Source organism: Poecilia mexicana, unplaced genomic scaffold (assembly GCF_051168715.1).
Source record: "Poecilia mexicana isolate PSO_F unplaced genomic scaffold, ASM5116871v1 scaffold_13, whole genome shotgun sequence".
Classification (NCBI taxonomy): Eukaryota; Metazoa; Chordata; class Actinopteri; order Cyprinodontiformes; family Poeciliidae; genus Poecilia; species Poecilia mexicana.
The window spans coordinates 20,523,734-20,542,932 of NW_028263382.1; the positions used below are offsets into that span (position 1 = coordinate 20,523,734).

At 39.2% G+C, this 19,199-nt stretch overlaps 1 protein-coding gene across 1 annotated transcript; it reads left to right on the plus strand.

Moving 5' to 3' along the window:
• The first annotated feature begins 8,285 nt into the window (after nucleotides 1-8,285).
• On the plus strand, nucleotides 8,286-18,777 carry scn4ba (sodium channel, voltage-gated, type IV, beta a). Its single transcript, XM_014994891.2, has 5 exons — nucleotides 8,286-8,644; nucleotides 14,407-14,570; nucleotides 15,862-16,081; nucleotides 16,163-16,292; nucleotides 17,381-18,777. The coding sequence occupies exons 1-5, from the start codon at nucleotides 8,515-8,517 to the stop codon at nucleotides 17,472-17,474; spliced, it is 738 nt and encodes a 245-aa protein (XP_014850377.1). The 5' UTR covers nucleotides 8,286-8,514; the 3' UTR covers nucleotides 17,475-18,777.
• Nucleotides 18,778-19,199: the final 422 nt, after the last annotated feature.

Sequence of the window (19,199 nt, forward strand, 5' to 3'; positions counted from 1 at the left end):
TACACAAAAAATAAAAATTCTCGCTTCCAGCACAGTCTGGGCTTTCTCCCCTTGACTTTGATTGTCTCCAGTAGATTTTTTTTTTTTTACCTGGCCAATCAGCGAAAAGAAGGAGAACTTGTGAATGATGACGCTGATTTTGTAGTGGGCCTGTAGTTTTAGCAATGGAAGAGAACGAAGCCGTTCAGTCCGTGTTGGCCACACTTCCAAATATTGACCTAACATTAACAGCTGTAGCTTGGCTCTTTTCTCTTTGCAGTGGTGGACGGTCGTTTACAGCGCAGACAAATTTCAGTAAGCTTCTTATTGTCACCGGCAAACATTAGCTATTGGGTAAAAGTTAAAACTTCAATAGAGCCCACGTCTCCAGGAAGCAGTCCCTTCTCAATAGTCAAGAGCTTAGACCCTCTGAACAGAGCAAATACCAAAGGGGATGAATTTTACCAGACTAAGCTAAACAATATTCAGTTCCAGATGACTGGACATATTTATGCATATATTATGTACCCAATTCAGTCCTGTTTTTTCTTTAACCATAAGCATTTATTTGCATTGAAAGAGGAAATTGCACAAACAAACATACAATTGATGTAATTACATAAATGAAATTCATGAAGACTACAGACAGGTCAATCTCTTTGGTGACATACTATTTTTCCCCCAATCAAACAGGTTACAGTGCTAAACCAGACCCGACGCCTTTGTAGCACTGTCTTTCTGTTCACACAAGCTAAGTACTTGACACTTTTAATGCAAAGTTGCTTTAAAAGTTGCATTGAAAGTCCATTAAAAATGCCAACTTTGCATTAAATTGTCATTATTTACAAAATCATGCAAAGTTGGCACTTTTAATGGACTTTCAATGCAACTTTTAGAGCAACTTTGCATTAAAAGTGTAATTATTTACCAAATGACACTTCGTGACAACTGTCATAAACATTTATAAAGACTTCTTTATGTTCATGACAGGTGTTATGTCATGTTTATGACAGTGTCATGTCAGTCTTATGCACACCTCTTCAAATAAAGTGTTACCTAAAAAAGTAATATGTGTTTTCCAATTGATCCTAGTTATGAAACAGTGCAGTAAGCTCAATTATTTAAAGTAGTTTAAACAGTTTCTAAAGAAAACCAGCAGATTGCATCGAGCTATTAATGTGCAGTGTTTTTTCCTCCTAATTAAGCACAGAGCAACAGCAGAAAATCAATGAGTGAAAAGTATTCAGATGAACAATAAAAGTCATGGTTATAAAATGACTACATGAGGCAACTTTGGAGTCCTGCTGGGTGTGAACTTTTATGTATTGTGTTCATAATCTAACAGTAAGAAAGAGACTGGGCAAAAATTACACCCAGGTCAAAATCACTGCTAACCAAAAAAACAATACTAATAAAATAACACAACTTCCTTATTTAGCAAAAACTTATTTATGATCTGAAGACAAAGACCTTCAGAAACTGATAGCATTTCAGAACAGGAACAACAATCGATCATGGTGGTAGTAGTGTGATAGTCAGGGTTGCTGTGATTCTTTATGACCTGGACAATTCACTGTAATTGTTAAAACAATTCAATCTATTTTCTACAAGAAAATTCAAAAGGACAATGCAGCAGGTTTATGATCTAAAACAAAGCAGAATCTCCAGTCTGAAGACTAAGAAGACAACATAGAAAACATTTTGAAGTGACCTAGTCAAGGCAGATTTCAACACAAATCATCATTTGAAAACTAATTGTATTGACTCTGGTTATCTTTATTTGGTGTTAAAATTTGTTTGCTGATCGTGAACTTGAAACCAGCAGTAAAACAGAAACGTGTAAGGCGGCACGTGCTTTTTCAGGACACAATGCTATCAGCATGACTTAAAACTGCTGGGGTCAAGGACAAACCACAAAACAGGTAAGTAGAAGACAATCCTGTCTCCCAAAGCCTCAAGAAGAAAACTATTTTAGGATTCTGCTGATTAAACAAATAACTTTATATCAAAGAAAAGTTAGCTGTGACTTTCATATTGCATCAGTCTAAATGCTACAGACTAGACCAACAGCACAGGTGCACAAGAAAAGTAGGACAGTCGGGTTGATGAAGAGAGTGCAAAAAAATAAATAAAATCTAAGCATGAATTTGAAGCAACCAACATGAATTATGCACATGAAGAAAAGATACCACACTTCACAAGAAAATATGTCACTCTGTATTGAAATGTAAATAAAGGTATGGCTGTCATTACACAGCAAATTCTAGTGTTTTAACTGAATTATGTAATAAAAGAAGATAAAAGACAAAAGTGAATGAATTCCCATCTCCTATGACCCTTTGTCTGAGCATGCACAGACACCCTGCAATATGATACATTGACATCCTTTTGCCAAAAGCTTTTGAGTGCAAGGTAAATTACAGGCACTTTTAAATAAGTTCAAATCAAACTATGAATCTACAGCTGCATAGTCTGCAGATTTCTCTCATATGTCAGCACTAACACTGAGCACTTTACAACTCCAACTTCCAAAGTAGGTTTAGGAGTGCACTAACCATTAAACTTCAGATCTGCTCTTAATGTTGGACAGGACTCACCTCTGGTTGTTGTTTCCCGTCAGCAGACACACAAAACGACAGATACAAACACAAAAGCAACACAGGACTGTGGTACAAAAGACCCACCAAAAAAGAAAGAACAACTGCCAATATGACTATCGGCACTGAAAAAAATAAAATGACTTAAAAAAAAAAGAAAAAAACAGAATTAGGAAATACATAGAGTGACAGACCGATCGTCCCAGAGAAATAAAAGAAGAACAAATGAAAAAGACGGGGAAACGAGGCCCACCCTACTTGTTCTCAGATGCGTTCTGAAATCTGCTCACTCACCGGCTGGTGTTAAGAGAAAGAGACAGAGGAAAGGGGGGAGGAGATAGCGAAGGTCGAAGTGTGGGGTGATGTGAAGGTTAATCTAGGAGGTGGCGATGGTGACAAATGAAGGTATGAGGGGGGAAAAAAGGAAAGTGCGGCAACTCTCTGAGCAAGTAGCTGTATTCGGGCCAGCTCATCTGGTCGGCTTCACTGCAGCATTTAGCTGCTTTGGCCGTCCCAGAAACAGCTCCTCGACTCTACATCTCTCCGCCTCTAAACTCACCTCCCTCCTCTTCCTCCTGTCATCTCTCCTCCCCTGGCTCTAGTTGCCTCCATGCCCCCCCACTTCATGCTGCCCTGTCCACCCTTACCTCTTTTGTTTCTTGTACCCATTCTGTCTTTACCCTGAACTCTTATTTGTCCCCTCTTACTCATATCCTCCATTCTTGATCTTTTAAAGATTTTTTTCCCATCACTTCACATCCTTTTTGTACATAGGCTCCAAGGTCATCCTGTCAAGAGACAGGTGTTCACAGGCGACTGAGTCCGTGTCAGCATGAATATGCAAAGGCAAATGCTCACTCATTATTATGTGCAAGCATTTTCACTGTCTTTATCTTTGTTATGCCAAGTGTTAGTATAATATAATATGGTTAGCTTCACCTTGTGTCTCCAAAATTGCCTGTAAGCCACAAAAGGTAGTAAAGCATTCATGTCAGCATCTATCACTGCACTCCAAATACGCTTGAACTTGGGAATGACATTAAACTCTAAGAGATGGATTACCTGACAACTCACGGGTGTGTGAGCTTGGAAGGTCATGCTTCCTTGAAAAAAAGGAAAGAAGAAAGTGCCTTGAAAAAGTATTAGCCTGGCCACTAGCTTCCTACCTACCGTACTGGTTGATTGTAATCTTCCTTCTAAGCACAGTCTCGACGTTCTCCCTTTAATTTGGATTCTTCTGGTAGAATTTCAACCAGGTCACTCAGCAAACACAAGGTGAAGTTGCGAACAGTGACGTCAATGTTCTGCGCTCTTTTACAATTGTAATCTGCATGTAGATTTAGCATTGAAGAAAGTCAAGCCAGGTATTCAGGCCGTGTTGGCCACGCCTCCAAATATTGCATTTACATTAATGGCTGCCTTGTTGAGCTTGGCACTTCTTTCTTCACAATGAGGGATGGTTGTTTACAGTGCAGGCAATTTCGGGTAAGCTTCATAGCACCGAATTGGCGAATATGTACCTGACGGGCAAATGTTAGGTACAGCCATCTGATCCTTGTTAAATATAAATAAATAACGGTTGCAAGTGTCACCAGCTCTATAAAGTCAGAGGCTTGTTGATTTGGAAAATATATCTAGACTTGCTGCATTTGTTTGCTCTTGACTATATCTCATATGTGGTTTACTTTGTTGATGGGTGTTGAAGTTTCTTTGAACTGAGGTCAGGCAATGCACCTAAAATCATAGACTGGTCAAACCTGGACTAGATTGTTTTACAATAAAATACAAATTATTCAAACCTAGTTTGAGATTTTTGCACAGTGACTCAAGGATCCAAACCAAACTGTTATTTTTTTGTTTTGTTTTGTTGTTGTTGTTGTGTCTTTTGATGAGGAAAGAAGACAGCGATGGATAGCATGCACCAATCAAAAGGACTGACAGCCTTCAGTGTAATCACAGATTTGCAGTGAAAAATTTCTACAAGGTAACATTCATACTTAATTACTTACTTAATTCTAAGTAAACTTAGTAAGATGCAATCAAATATTGCATTATGGTGAAGTTATGCATCTAATCATTGGTATCCCCGGTGAAAGTGCCCCACCGTAATGTAACCTACCATATGAAAAACTGGTGAGCATGTAGTTTACTATAGTCTTACATCTCCTCCGATGTAAAGAGAAACACCGTTTATGATGTAGTGGTATAAATCATTTGTGATTTGATCAAATCAACAAACTCATCAGGAGAGAGTGGGTATGGGTCGGTTTCTAAGCTCGGTATTTCCAACTTTTGTTAATAGATCTGTCTATGAGCCCCAGCTAGATTCTTTTCTGCACCTTGCAAGAGAATAGGAGGAATGGAAAAGTTAGCACAGTTCCTCAGTGTGGTTTTGTGAAACATTTGGGATGATGGTTAGGTACTATGAATGTTGTGGGGAATATGGCAAAACACAAAACCTGAATTACCACGCAGGACTATCAGTTGCCTTTCTCCTTGCCCATACATGGAGGATTTTGCAAAACACCTTCTGAAAAATACCAAAAGATTCCAAATGTCCACACTGAAAAAATAAATAAATAAAGATTTTCTGGGACTAGTTTAAGAAAGCCAGTTTTGAGATTATTTTTTACACATCAGAAAAGAAAATAGATGTAAAACAAAATTTGCTCATGCCTAGTTTTAAAACTCTGAGCAAAGTTTGAAATCAGTGGTTGACAAAGCCAAATGAGAACCCAAGATTATGCAAAGAGACGAAAGAACAAGCTTTCGTTTTTCTGTATGCTGTAACATTGTTGAGAGAAGGAGAGAGGTTGTACCACTAGCTGAAGGAAGCTGTGCAAAATGTTAAAATCTACATAGATTATATAAAACATAAAACTCCCTTTTTCACTGTCTGACATTATATCAGAATAAACTTTTCCTGTCAAACGGTAAGTTAGAATTACCAAAATATTTTTTTCTTTGGTAATGTTTTTCTTATTACCAAAATAAGTGTATATGCACAAAGACTAACATGCCTTTAAAAGTTGGAAAACCCATATGATGTCATGATTTTCTAAGCTTCTCATAGGTTTATTCAAAACATCTGACTCTATTGGAATTAAGCTCAGCAATGCATTTCTAGAGCCCAACTCAAGGATACTGCTTACTTGTAAGAGATCTTGGGAAAAACATCTGCATAGACATCATTTGTGGGTGCAAATCCCAACTGCAGGTGGTAAGTTCATCTGCTGACACATTGACACATACATGTTCAAGTTTTCACACCAATCGAATGTAGAGTTGTCATACTGTTCAGATGACTGTTCAGAAAGTATATGTGCCCAAGAAATGAACCTGATTTGATGCAAATTTGACCCTGTAATGTGTGGCTCAGTGGAACAAATCCTGTAATGAAATGTTCAGAAGTGTCAGCCTGGTAAAAACCTGACCCTTGTACTATGCTTTGCTTCGTACAAAGAGTTTAGGCTCTTGGCTATTGAGAAACGATTGCTTCCTGGAGGCGTGGACTCTGCTGAAATTTAAAATTTTACCCAAACTCTAATGTTTGGCTGTGATGTTTGTAACGTGCCAGTTCGATGCTACGATCCTACCAGAAAGTGCCTGCGTCGTAAACAACTGCCCTCCACTGCGAAGACAGAAATGCCGAGCCAAACGAGGCAGCTGTGAATGTAAATTCAATATTCGGAAGTGTGGCCAATATCGACTGAACAGCTTCATTCACTTCCTCTGGTGCCATTTCTAAAACTACGAGCAGAGAGAGGAGAGAATCAATGACATCATTCACGATGTTTCCTTCTGTTCACTGATTGGGCTGGTAGAAATTCTGCTGGAGGAAATAGATGGTATTACAAGGAAAGAACAATATATTGAAATACTGAAGCCGAATCTGAAGACATCAGCCCGGAAGTTAATGGTTGGGCAGAAACGGTCTGCCAAATACACCGACTATAAACACACTGTCAAATGAGTTACCCAATTCTGTCAAAAGAAATAGATTGCAATCCAAGCCAACTATGAGAATCTTGTGAAAGGATACCCCAAACATACAGCTTGCCAAATAGTAAGACTTTCCAAATTTGAAGAAAAGGATGTTTTAAAAAAAATTCTGATTATTCCAACATCTAGAAAGCAGAAATAAGTTCAGTGTTCCCAACTTACCTAAAGCAGGAAAAGTTTAGCCTGATTCAGTGTTAAGCAATGAGAAAAAAGGTTTTGCATCTGCTTGGACAGTTCATGTACGTTCCTGTATTTGCTTCAGGTTTTCCTTCATCTGGTGAGTAAACCGTCTTGCCAACGTCCAGTTAAATTTTTACTTTTGATTCAAACTTGCTTTGAATTCACTAAGTTGCTCGTGCCGTGGACAGATAGTAAATGACAAGGTTTCGCTTCATCGGCAGACTTACATGAGTGATTCTGGAAGGTTAAGGACATTAGATCTTTCTTGTGGCCAATTCTGAAGATCTGAGGGGAAAGTAAGGCAGTGTAAATCTGAACACATATGCTTACATTTTCTTTTTCACAGTAAATGTTTCACATCGATTGTCAGTGATGAAAAAAAAATAAACAATCTCTTTAACAAAGATGTGATTAGAAAGTCTCTTTCACTTTTGCCATGTTATTCAGATACATTTTAAGAATAGCTTTCGGTAATAATGGTGATTGTAGATCCATAGTTACAGAGTGATAAACTGATTACACTATGTAGATTTATATTTGTAAAATGAAATGAAATTCTTTCTGGTGTCATCTTGAGCAGGGACTTCTTAGGCCAATTTGTGACAAAGGTAAAACATTAGAGAAGATCAAATGAAAACTGCATGCTGACATTGTCAGTGTCGTGCTGGTGTCTACCAATTATGACAGTATATCATACAGCTGAAGAGAGAAAAGAGAAACTGGAGATAAAACTTGATTTATTGTTTGAGAAAATGCCAGGGCACAAAATCAGAGCTTGCCAATGAATTGCCCTGCCAACACAGGAGTACAGTAGAAGTGTGAAATGGGAGAAGCATGCAGGTGTAGCCATGAGTTCAGGGTCCAGCTAAAATACTGGCGTATTGTAAGGGAAAAGCACCCAGGTCACGTCCCACGGTGAGACCTGATTCAGCCTTACTCTGCAGGATGCGTACATGTGTGTGCCTCCATGTGGCAGCAGACGTCACCCCGTCACTCACACCGATTACTGTGTCCCCCTCCTTCTCTCTCTCTCTCTCTCTCTCTTGCTTTCTCCTCACCTCCATCTCTGCAGTAGCTATCTCTCTCTTTCCCTCTCTCTTGCTCATTTCTCTCTGTGCCGGCTTTCAGTGCACTTTCTGCTTTCCTACCCTCGCTGCTGGCTCTGCTCCAGCATCCCTCTGTGCCTCATGCGTGCTCTCCTCCACCCGTCCTGCAGCTTATGTTTTCCCCAGTGAGGTTTGCTGGCCAGGCTGCTTCCCTAGCTGTTGCTGCTGCTGGAGCAGAGGGGGCTGCTTGATACTGCACTGTTAAGGCGCCGCTGCCGCCGCTCTGCCTCACGTCTCATCTCTGCCTGTTCCCTCACAGTGTGATTTCTTGGATTTCTAGCCTTCCCGAACAGCGGCAGAGGACAGAGAAGGAGGGAGGGGAACAGACAGAGTCTCCTCGTTCTACTGCTGCATTGTCCCGCCTGTCTTTTTCTTTTACCGGGCTGCTGGAGAACAACTGGACAGAGGAGAGCTCTTCTCTTCAGTGCTTCCCATCTCTGCTCATTCCTGGGACAGGGTGCAGGGGAGGAGGGAAGAAGGAGGGACTGCAAACAGGAGTCCAGACTCCTTCTCTTAGCTGCACAGCTCAGTGTCCCACCTTGTTCTAGAGGCACATAAGTCCAAAACAAAACCTGTCACTGGTGGACAAGAAGGCAGCTTGTCAAGGACATACACTGTGGGCTTACAGAGGAACAGACGGGACCACAGACATGCAGGCAGGCAGGCAGGCAGGTGGTGTCGGTGTCATGGCGTCAGTGGACAGCACCGGTTTGAGTGTCTCTGGTCGGCTGCGATCAGGGGATCTGCTCCACGCTGGTCTTATACTTGTGCTACTGCTTGGTGAGTTGGACCCTACTCCCCTCTAAACATTTAAGTGACATGGTGTTCTTCTTTTCTACACCTTTTTGCTAGAACATTGTTTCTCGTTCTCTGTATTAGTGGGTTCAGACCAAGTTACTCAACCAGTATGACTTCCCTTAATTGATTAAATCAAACTTGGCAGTCTGTCCTTAACCCCCATCACATTTATTCAGTTTGCTTTGGCCTTGATGAAAGTGGGTGGGAGGTTCACTTTTGTTGCAATGTATAATTCTTCATTATTCTGTTCTATGACGCTGTCAGAGATGATCAGGACAGCGAGATGAAGGAACATAAAACTTTGAGTCTTATCTGAACTTATACATTTTGGAATTTAGTTGCTGAACTGTATTATCGACTGGCTAAATGTTTGTCTTTGCATGTCACAAGTGCTACCTGGTGAACATAAGAAAAGGGAAGCTAAGGAGTGGATGACTAAGTGCAATCATATCACTGTTAGTGACGTAGTGGTGCAGTGATGATCTGACTTTCTGCTCATCCCCACCCTGATTTTGTTTTACATGTCCACCAGCGGCCCCTCATCCCTAAATTTGAGATTTGAGGCAGGACTTCTAGATCATGAAATGTCTGATGATGACCTCATGAGGTGAAAACAGCCCTTAAAGCTGGACTGGCACAGCTGTGAGAATAAGAAGTTAAACCATCTCAGAGTAGCTGTTCATTTGTTTATGAAGTTTTCTTAATTTTGCTGTTCTTGGGTTTAACAACTGCCTAAAATCCCTCTCACTTCACAGAGACATCAAGCCTTCTCAGTTTTTGAAAATGTTTCATTAACATTACATCCCTATGCTCTGCTGTCCCACAGCATGTTCTGTTTATTGCAGTATGAACATAATTTATTCACGTAAGTGTTCTCTCTCTCTCTCTCTCTCTGTCTTTTTTTTAACGAAGTTTCAATGTTGCTATTTGGACTTGTTCCTTTCTGGCTTTGGTCACATCTGAGAAAGTTGGGTGTGAAACGGGACTGACTACTGTGGAATGTTCTGTAGCAACCAGGTGTCAGACCCAAGCAGAAGGACGTTTTATACCTAATCTGACAACCTCCAATTCGATGTGTGAAATATATGGAAGTATGTGCATAGTTTGGTTAAAAGATACTTTCACCATCCAACCATCCACTCATATTTTTCCACTTATCTGAGATCAGGTCAGGTCCCCAGCAACACAGTCTGACTTACTCTGTTATCCCAAGACGTTCCCAGGTGAGAAGGAATACATATCTCGTCTGGTGTCTGTCCCACAGCATCCTCTTCCTGGGATAACCTCACAAGGAAGGCGTTCTGATCATATGCCTTAAACACTTCAACTGGTTATTTTCAATGGGAAGGAGCTGTGGTTCTACCTTGAGCTCCTTTCAGGCAATCAAACTTCCTTTCCCTATCGCTTGGACCCTTTTTCTCAGACATGTTCACACTTGTCCTTTATTTTTTATTGCTTTACCTATTTATTTATTACTTTTTCCCTGTGTAATGCAAATAACAGAGGAGTTACTGCAATAACCAAGCATTTTTTAGTTTTTCCTAACTAAGCAAATCTCATTTTCTGAAATGGGATAGGAAATGTCAGTGAGTCTTAGATTGTCTTAATTAGACTGTGTTATTGTTGTTCAGTAATATTTTGTCAAACTGTGACAAGATTTTATCAACACTTTGCACATTTAAGAAAAAAACTATTCAGTTGATGAAGTTCAAGTATTTGTCTCTATAAACGTAAGTTTTTTTTTTACTTTTTTACAAAAATAGATTGTAAATAAAATATTCCAAATGTTTTTGGAGGAAAATAGGTTACATTACCGGAATGAGCAGCTACTCCATCTATGAGCAGCTCGACATGCACAGTAAATGTGATCTACTGCACATGGCGGTGATCGTTTGTGCAGATATAACATTACACTCTGGTAGTGTGTCGATGCGATGAGTAAATGTGAACTTACCCTGCCCAACACCAGTAGCTCCAATTAAGCGAGTTACTTAGCTGCTGGTGTTATGATTTCGCCCTGTCAGTCATTCACTTTGGTGAACTTCCACCACCCATAACAATTCAGTCTTCCCCTCCATGGCCTTTTATTCTCTGTTTGTTTAAATTTTTTCTTGTCTTTCCAACATTCCCATCACTTCTGCCTTTTCTCTCCCTCTCATAGAGGTAATAGTGTCCTCAGCCAGTTCTCTATGGGTTCACTCAGAAATACATTAACCCTTAAGTCTTTGGCCTACTTGAGGAAAAAAAAAAACAAAAAAAAACCCTCACCTTGATATTAAGTGAAGGACACATGCACATACACATACACACAGTCAGCTGCATTTCCTCCCACCAGTGATTCACATATTGATGTTTCCCAACTGGGACAAGTAGATACTTGATAGCGGGGCTAAAAATATCAAACATACCAGGGTATTACAAATGTGCACAACTGTGAATATATGTACTGCCTGTTCACACACATGCAAGTACGATCAGACGTACTGTACTAATGATGCAAGTCTAAAGGTGATATCAGCACAGACTTAGGAGAGTGCGGCAAAGAGAAAGGGAACAAGGAGATAAATGATAGTGGAGAGCTCTCAAGCAACAGGGGCATGAAATCTATTTCTGAAGAGGTGGCACGCTTTTCACATATGTAAACGATAATGCTTCCACTTGATGATAAGGAAGAACTTATGTAAGACTTAAAAATGAGACTTTTGCTTGGTTTCTGATAGGTTTTGCCTAAAAAAATAAACATTGTTTTTATGAAGCATTTTGACTTCAAATCTGCTCCCAAGTCCCAAACAATTACTCCGAATAGAGAATTGCTCTCAGCGCATGTTTTAAAAGTGAGATCAAGTGCTAGCGAAAGGTTTTTTAATAATCTGAAATTACTGGCTTTACCTTCTCAGTATAATTTCCACCTTTTTGTTCGTAAATATTAATTTTAAAATCCTTATTTTGCGATATTCACAGGTATTGTTTCTTAGGCTACATGCCACAAAGTCATATTTTGCACAATGTAAACGGGTATTTTGTAATAATAAAACTCTCAGTGTGGTTTCAAACAAACAATAGGCAACACACACTATATTGAATGTAAAGTAATTATATATTGACAAAATAGTTTTTAGTAGTAACATTCATAAGTTACACAGATTCCATTCATGTATAGAAGAGGAATCCCAAAGATCAATACCAATATGATCATTTAAAACATGCTATGCAAGTGTATGCACAGGATGAAAAGACATCCAGACGACATGTTCTCTAAACATGTCCAAGTGCAATGTGATCCTGGACAGTTCAGTGTCGAGGACAGCATTTATAAATAGATCCATGAGAGTAGGAGAGACATCAGAGAAACAGTCTGTCATACAAAACCAACATAACATATCTAGCAAGACTTGAATGCCAACTGAGTTCTCCCAGCGCTTTTGGAAATTGGAGAAAAAAAAAGAAAAAAAAAGAAAAGCTAAACACCACTGTACCATAGGACATCAGCATAAATTTGTTTGTAGTTAATTCCTATTTGGGGGATTCTGATTACACATTTTTATGTCACTCCTTCTGCAAGTTAGCATTACAGACACACCTTGACCACTGCCATTGTGCTGAGAAGTCATGCTGTACTGAGGTCATTCAAAATTTCTGTGTCAAGGAATTTTTGAATGAAGTGACCAGTTCATTCACTGCTTAACAAAGGGGTTGTACATTTAAAAAACCCAGGTAAATGCTATTGTTGAACATTCATCCATCTATTTTCTTACACCCTTGTCCCTAGTGGGGTTGGGAGAGGTGCCGGTGCCTATCTCCAGCTGTTAACAGGGGAGAGGCGGGGTACAATCTAATATTCAGGTGAACAAAATAAAATCTCACTAAACAACACAAAGTAGCCAATAATACAAAAACAAGTAAGACAATTTAATTTAAATTAAACAAAAACATGAGGAATTAATCAGTGTTAATCTTGGACTCAGTTTTTTCCCCCACCTTCCCAACTAGATTCATCACTGGAATTCACCAGGGTCCCACTATCCTCAGATCATTCTTACCCCATGGAGATTTTCATTCTAGGCATTCACCACTTGTACTAGAAAATATGTTTGATTCCCTTTGTCAGAGTCAGAGCTGCCCTAACAAGAACCTGTTTTTAATTCCTTCTATTCACAGCTATCCCAGCAGGAACTCTACCGATTCAAGTTTTGTGCACTTTCTACAGGTGTTTCTTATAAACAAGTTGTGTTGCCATCTATCCAATCGATACTTATCTAATGAATACAATCCACATTACGTACAAGTAATAAATCCTGTGGCTCCCTGCCAGCGGCTGGTGCGAGCGAGTGCCCAGTATACAGAAGCTACAGTCCTCAAGGCAGCCGTCCTGCGTAAATGTCCCAGAGACCTTTGCTGCGTGTCTTCCTCTCTTCTCTCTCGACTGTCAATAAAGGCTTCTGGTGCTGAAAAAAAAAAAGCACAGATGCAGAATCATGGATGGGACACAAATTACAGAAGAAATTTGCAAGAAGTAGATACAGTAGTGTAACAGTTTTGAGGGTGTTGGGCTTCTGGAGCCGGCATCTGTAAGGCGAGACTGATAAATTTGCACAGATGAATAAGGAAACGGTGTTCCTACTGTGTTGAGGGATTTTGTAGACTTAGGGAAGATGCTACAACCCATACATGTCATATTAAAATTTGTTCACATGGGAAAAGGTTTGTACCACATGAGACATTTTCCTTTTCTTTTTTTTTTTTCTTTTCATTTTTGGCCTCCATTTAATGCAGTGGCTGTCTTTAGTGTAGAAACCTCTCTTAAAATGCCAGCCAACACCTAGCAAAGCATTTCAACAAGGCTTTTTCTGCACATGAGGTTATTTCCAGCAATAGCCCGGCCGCTGCTCCTTCCAGGAAGGTGTCACAGTAGAACTTACAGCAGGCCAGGTGTGAGTTCTCTGAAAAGAAGAAACCAAAACCAGAGAGAGAGAACATCAGGTTTAAGGGTCAACCACTGCAGACAATGCATAATGGAGGATAGCAGGTGAAAGTAGCAGTGTGAAAAAAGGTGGTCAGTATTCCCTGCAGCAATCCACGTCGACAGCAGCATAAGTGGACTCCACGTTCTCTGCTCTCCGTAGGCAAGCTCTTTGAAGTTTCCACCGTTACGGGAGAGGATGTTTGGATTTTGTGATTTCATTGCAGCCGTTGAACAAGCTCACATTAAGGGTGTTAAACAAACAACACATCTTCACAGTAAGCTGCAAACGTATCTTCTTGTGTGTGGTTTTCACTTCTAAGGGTGTATTTTGATTTTCTCTTTGAATTTAATCGCATTATTATCTCATGTCTTTTTGTCTTTATTTTATGACTGTTAATTTCATTCTTGTTTAGTTTGTCACTGTGCAAAGCACTTTTGGGATGTACGTTGTTCAGAAGTGTGAAATATTATGACATGTTTTATTATTATTATTATTATTTAAAACTAATCATGTAATATTACCGTACTTTGAGGATTTCTAGGAATAAAAAGTTTCTGGTGGGTTGGTTGCCTGATCCTGTTTAGTATTAGTTTTAGATGAAGACATGCAAGTTGTGAAAAAATGTGAATCTAAAACATTTTAAAATGTAGTACACAATGTGGTGTTTTTATGCTCCAATAGCGAGTCATACTTCCTTTTTTTTATGGTTAAGTTTAATATTAATCAAACTCTATCTTTAGGTATTTTTCTCTGAATGTTGTGTTTCTGTTTGTCGTTCAGGTGCTTGGAGAGTTGGTGGATTGGAGGTTTCCACGGGTAAAGTTTCCTCAATAGAAGCAATGAATGGCTCCACAGTTCTGTTGCCCTGCACTTACTCATCTTGCATTGGCATCAAAAACCTCTACTTCAACTGGAAATACAATGACAATGGGACTTTTTTAAAGGTATGACAAAAGATTATGTGTACGTACAACCACTCCAAGTAAAAACTGCTTTTAAACTGAGACAGAACTGCAACTATGTGAAAGTTGATTGGATTTTTTACTGCCTTTTACCACTTCTCTATGTTGTTTCTGCCTTACAACTAAATTTAGAACTGAACTTGGCTTTGACTAGACCAGGCCTTTAAAACATAGTACTCTGTTTTGTTTTTTTTCTTTGCCTTCAAAAATAAGGATATATTTACTACCATCAATAAGCCTTTCAATTTTAACCTCATGTTCTAGATCTCAGTTATGTAACAATCACCACAACCCGACATGTCAAAATAAAATTATTTTACTTGGGGAATTGGTTTGTGCCACATGAGTTATTGTCCTTTTTTTAACTTTGAGCTCTGTTTATTGCAGTGTCTGTCTTGAAGGCACCTTTCTAAAATGACAGGCAATAAGTAGTAAATCATTTCAAACCCCCTTTTTTTTGCATGTAATGGGACATTTATTCTGTACAAATCATCTGAAGAGCAATTTATTGGCTCAATCTCATTGCTCAAGTCCAAACCTCCTTAAAGCAGAAGTGTAAAGTTCAGCCTATGTTGTACTTGTATTTTTACATGTGTCATTTGCTGAAGACAGAATTTGCAGATTACAACAAATCAGAAGGATGTCATTGTACAAAAATGTTAATTTGCTGAACGTGGTACAATGCAAACGGAAAATAAATTACAAAAAAAAAAAAAAAACAATAACCCCCTCAACAACAGACAGACATGATTACTTATTTTGTCATTACAGGGACACACACACATAGTAGTTTTGATATTTGAGAAGACATAGTGTTTGTATACAGAAAATAAAATTATTGTTTTTTAAAGTTATGGTTCCACTTTTGTCCGTTTTGCGATGTGAGAGTCAAGCCCCAGCCTGCAACATGTTCAAGTCTTTCTAAAAGAACATTGTGATTGACTGTGTCGAAAGCAACACTGAGATCTAACAAGTAGTTTTTATCTTTTCTCTTCCGACAAATGTATTTGTCATTGATTTGCACACGATAATTGTCATTTTATGCAAGGGGAATATTTTGAAACGGTTTACCATGCCCTTTATGTTACATCACAAAACCAGGCATTTTAAAATACCTTTTTCTACTTCTAAGTACTTCTTTTATTAACCAGAATTAATGTTTAAGTTTTAAGTTGTAATATGCAAGAAACAATGCCAAGAAAACGTAAATTTTTTTTAGGAAATAAAGTGGATAACCTATGCTTTCTGTCTAAGTAGATGTTTGTGTGTACAGCTGTGTGAAGCAGAGATTCCCACGGAGAAAGTGGAGCCAAAGGTCCATGTTTTCCACGAACGCGTTGAGTTTGTTGGCTCCTCAAAGACAAACAACATCTCCATCTTGTTGTGGAACATAACTTTTGAGGATGAAGGGGAATACACCTGTTTTGCCAGAAACCCAAAGGAGAAGAACCGCAACCACAGTGCTATCTTCACGCTTATCGTGGTCGACCAAAGTAGGTGACTCATGTAGTGACGTGCATACACCTGGAGCACGTAAATAAAGTTAATGCCATTCTTTCTCTTGCTCTTTACAGTGAAGGAGGTCGACAACACATTGACAGTCATAATTGTCTCAGTTCTGGGTGGAGTCATTGGTTTAGTTATCCTCATCATGGTGATAAAGGCAGTGGTCCTTCATGTTCTACACAAGGGTAATGAGAAGACGTGAGTATGATACCAACTAGAGTACAGTACTTTGCAAAACTACACTTTTTTGCATGTTATCACATTACTACCTCATACTTGAGTTTTCAGTTTATTTTCTTGTGGTTTTATGTCTTGTCAACATAAAGTAGCACCTAATTAGAAGAAGGAAGAAGAAAGATATAAAGTTTTCAAAGGTATTGTGCATATAGTCAGCACCTGAGCCAATCCTTTGTAGTTCCACTGTTTAATTATAGTTGCAAGTCTTTTGAGGTATGTCTCTGCCGGCTTTGCACATGTAGATTTCTTTTTAGAAATACCTCAAACACAGTGAAATAACTCCAACCATCCATCGGTTGTCCTCTGCTGATCTGGGGCCAGATCACGGCGGCAGCAGCCTAATCAGAGAACGGCTGCTGCCTCTCATCCTAAGCATCAGCCTGGGAATCCCGAGGCGTTCCCCGACCAGCTGAGAAATATAGTTCCTCCATCATGTTCTGGGTCTTCTTCCCTCAGGCAGCTGCCTAATAGTTTCCATATACATGGATTAGCTGCTCCTTTGCTACACCATGCATCGCCCCGAATGGGCCGCTCTAACACCTACAATAGTTTTTAACTATCCATTGTGGCTTCAGCGGAGTGTCTTTTGTCGTTGTCTGCTGGTAGGTGAACCCATGTTGTCCCAGTTCCAAGTGTTTCGGAGTGCTAAGCAAGCTTTATGTCAGGATCTTGGGTCGTTTGAGTTGGTTTGGGTTTTGTAATTCTGTGTTGCTTTGATTAGATCAGCCGTGTTTCTGTTTTAATTGGGTTCGGTCCTGTCCAGGTGATTCTGGTTTTATTAGGTGTCTTTCTTGTGTAGTCCTTTCTTTGTTTACTTTTATGTTTCTTATGTTTAGTCATTCTTTATTCTTAGATTAAATTCATAGTCCCCAGTGTGCCTTCCCTCACTCCCCTGTGTCACTTCCTCTTCTCTCTCTCCCTTCACACCTGCAACCCATTAGCTCATCGTTAATTTATTCTATCTCTACCTTCCTAGTCGTTGTTTTCAAAGAATAGAGCCTTTATCTCATGCTAGTCTTTTAACCTTTGCTTCTTTCTCTCTTCTGTAGTAAAGAGTGCCTGGTGAGCTCCTCAGGGAACGACAATACAGAAAATGGACTTTCAGGAGCCAAAGCTGACAACAAAGCTACACCAAAGGCTTAAGTGTAATGTAATGATTGTATGTTTGTAAATATGTTAGAGGATTATACATGCTGAAAGAAAAAAAGCTCTTATCAACGGACTGTTTTATCCTACTAGAATCTAAATAATGCAACTTCTGAATATCTATTTTAAATTATGCTTGAGATCTGGGAAGTGTAGACTGTGCAAGAAGCTGGATCACTCTGCATCTATTGTGAAAGCCCAGCAGGCACACAGAGTGCTGCCTGTTCTACGACTCTCATCTGTATGTTACTGAACCCAAAGCTTCAGAGGTTTTAGTTACGTCTGTCTGTAATTGTAGAACTGCCCATTAAATTATCGTCATTTATATTACCACATGATAGCCACAGACATGGATTAAACTGTTCAGTTTGAATTTACACCATTTAATTTAAATTCATACTTGAATCCAGACAAAACTAAACAGATTAAACACAGCTGGTGTTTAATCTACAAGTCATGAATAAAAATAAACATTTCTCAATCATCAGCAAACATAATAAATGAAACGATACATGTACATTACTGCCATAGGTGTTGTTAGCATTAACAACTTGATATTTTGCTACTGACTGAGAGTTTGAAACCATAACTTACTGTGCCAGTGAGTAATGAGGCAACTGCACATTTCTCCTCGGTTTTTCATGTTTACAACCAGGGGCGGGCGAGATCCACATTGATTTGCTTCACTAATGCCAGTGGAAGATTGACAGTACAGTACATCTGGCTAATCACTGTGGACAGCTTTTCTTGTGGGACAGAATGATCCAGTTGAGCACAGGTTTGAAGGTTTTGGTTCGGATAAACACTGGTGCCTGTTCTGCTTTTGCTCCCTCTGCTGATGGGAGGATAAAACTCATCAACATCCTAAAACTCCCCAAACCCTCCAAGACAATCCTGAGAGTACCATGCTCCCTATAGAGACGAACGACTTTAATCCTGCTGCTTCTAATACTCAATGCAATTTTAGCATGTGCGCATTTTGTACATTCTCACATGAGCGTATGCTGCACCATTACACACCAACAATAGTTTGTGTCTCATTTAGCATTTCCAAAGCCGGCTTAATTGCTGAAATAAACACTTTACACCAATTTAGGGTTATTTAAATTGCGACCCCTCTACCCCCATTTCTGTAAACCATCACCCTATTGGAGGAGTGTAAGATGTTGTTATTTTGGTTAGTTGATCTACATGAAACTAGTCTGGATTCCAGCTTTAACCCTCAAAGAAAACCTAAGCAAAACATCTTTAAAATACATTGCACAGCACAAATTATTATTGAAATTCCAGCAAAAAGAAAGTCACTGAAAAACAATCTAAAAACTATAGAGTCATACAGTTAAAACATAGTTACTGTTCCCGTTTCATAGAGAAGCTATATAAACTTTTTTATGTTCTAAAAGGAATTTATAATCATACCACAAGGCCTGTGGGTGGTTTACTAAGAAAAAATAACATTATATTTAGAGTTAACACATTAACACAGGGAAGATAGTATCTGGTGTCCATGAGAGTTTGTGGTACCTCGTGTGCACCAGATAGGGGAGCCCCAGCAGAAGCTTCTTAAAGAGACAGAAGCCAATTTCGAGGTGTCAGATTGTAAAGTCAAATTTCTTATAAGACATGTTTGATATACAACATTTTTATAACAACTGAAGGTAACACGTTTACTTGATTGTGCTATAAAATGTTACTATATGCCTGGAGAGTACATAATAAAAC

Coding starts and splice junctions, on each gene's coding strand:
- scn4ba (XM_014994891.2), top strand. CDS start 8,515: ATGCAGGCAGGCAGGCAGGCAGGTGGTGTCGGTGTCATGGCGTCAGTG. Junction 8,645..14,406: donor TATACTTGTGCTACTGCTTG/GTGAGTTGGACC, acceptor TTTGTCGTTCAG/GTGCTTGGAGAGTTGGTGGA. Junction 16,293..17,380: donor CACAAGGGTAATGAGAAGAC/GTGAGTATGATA, acceptor TCTCTTCTGTAG/TAAAGAGTGCCTGGTGAGCT.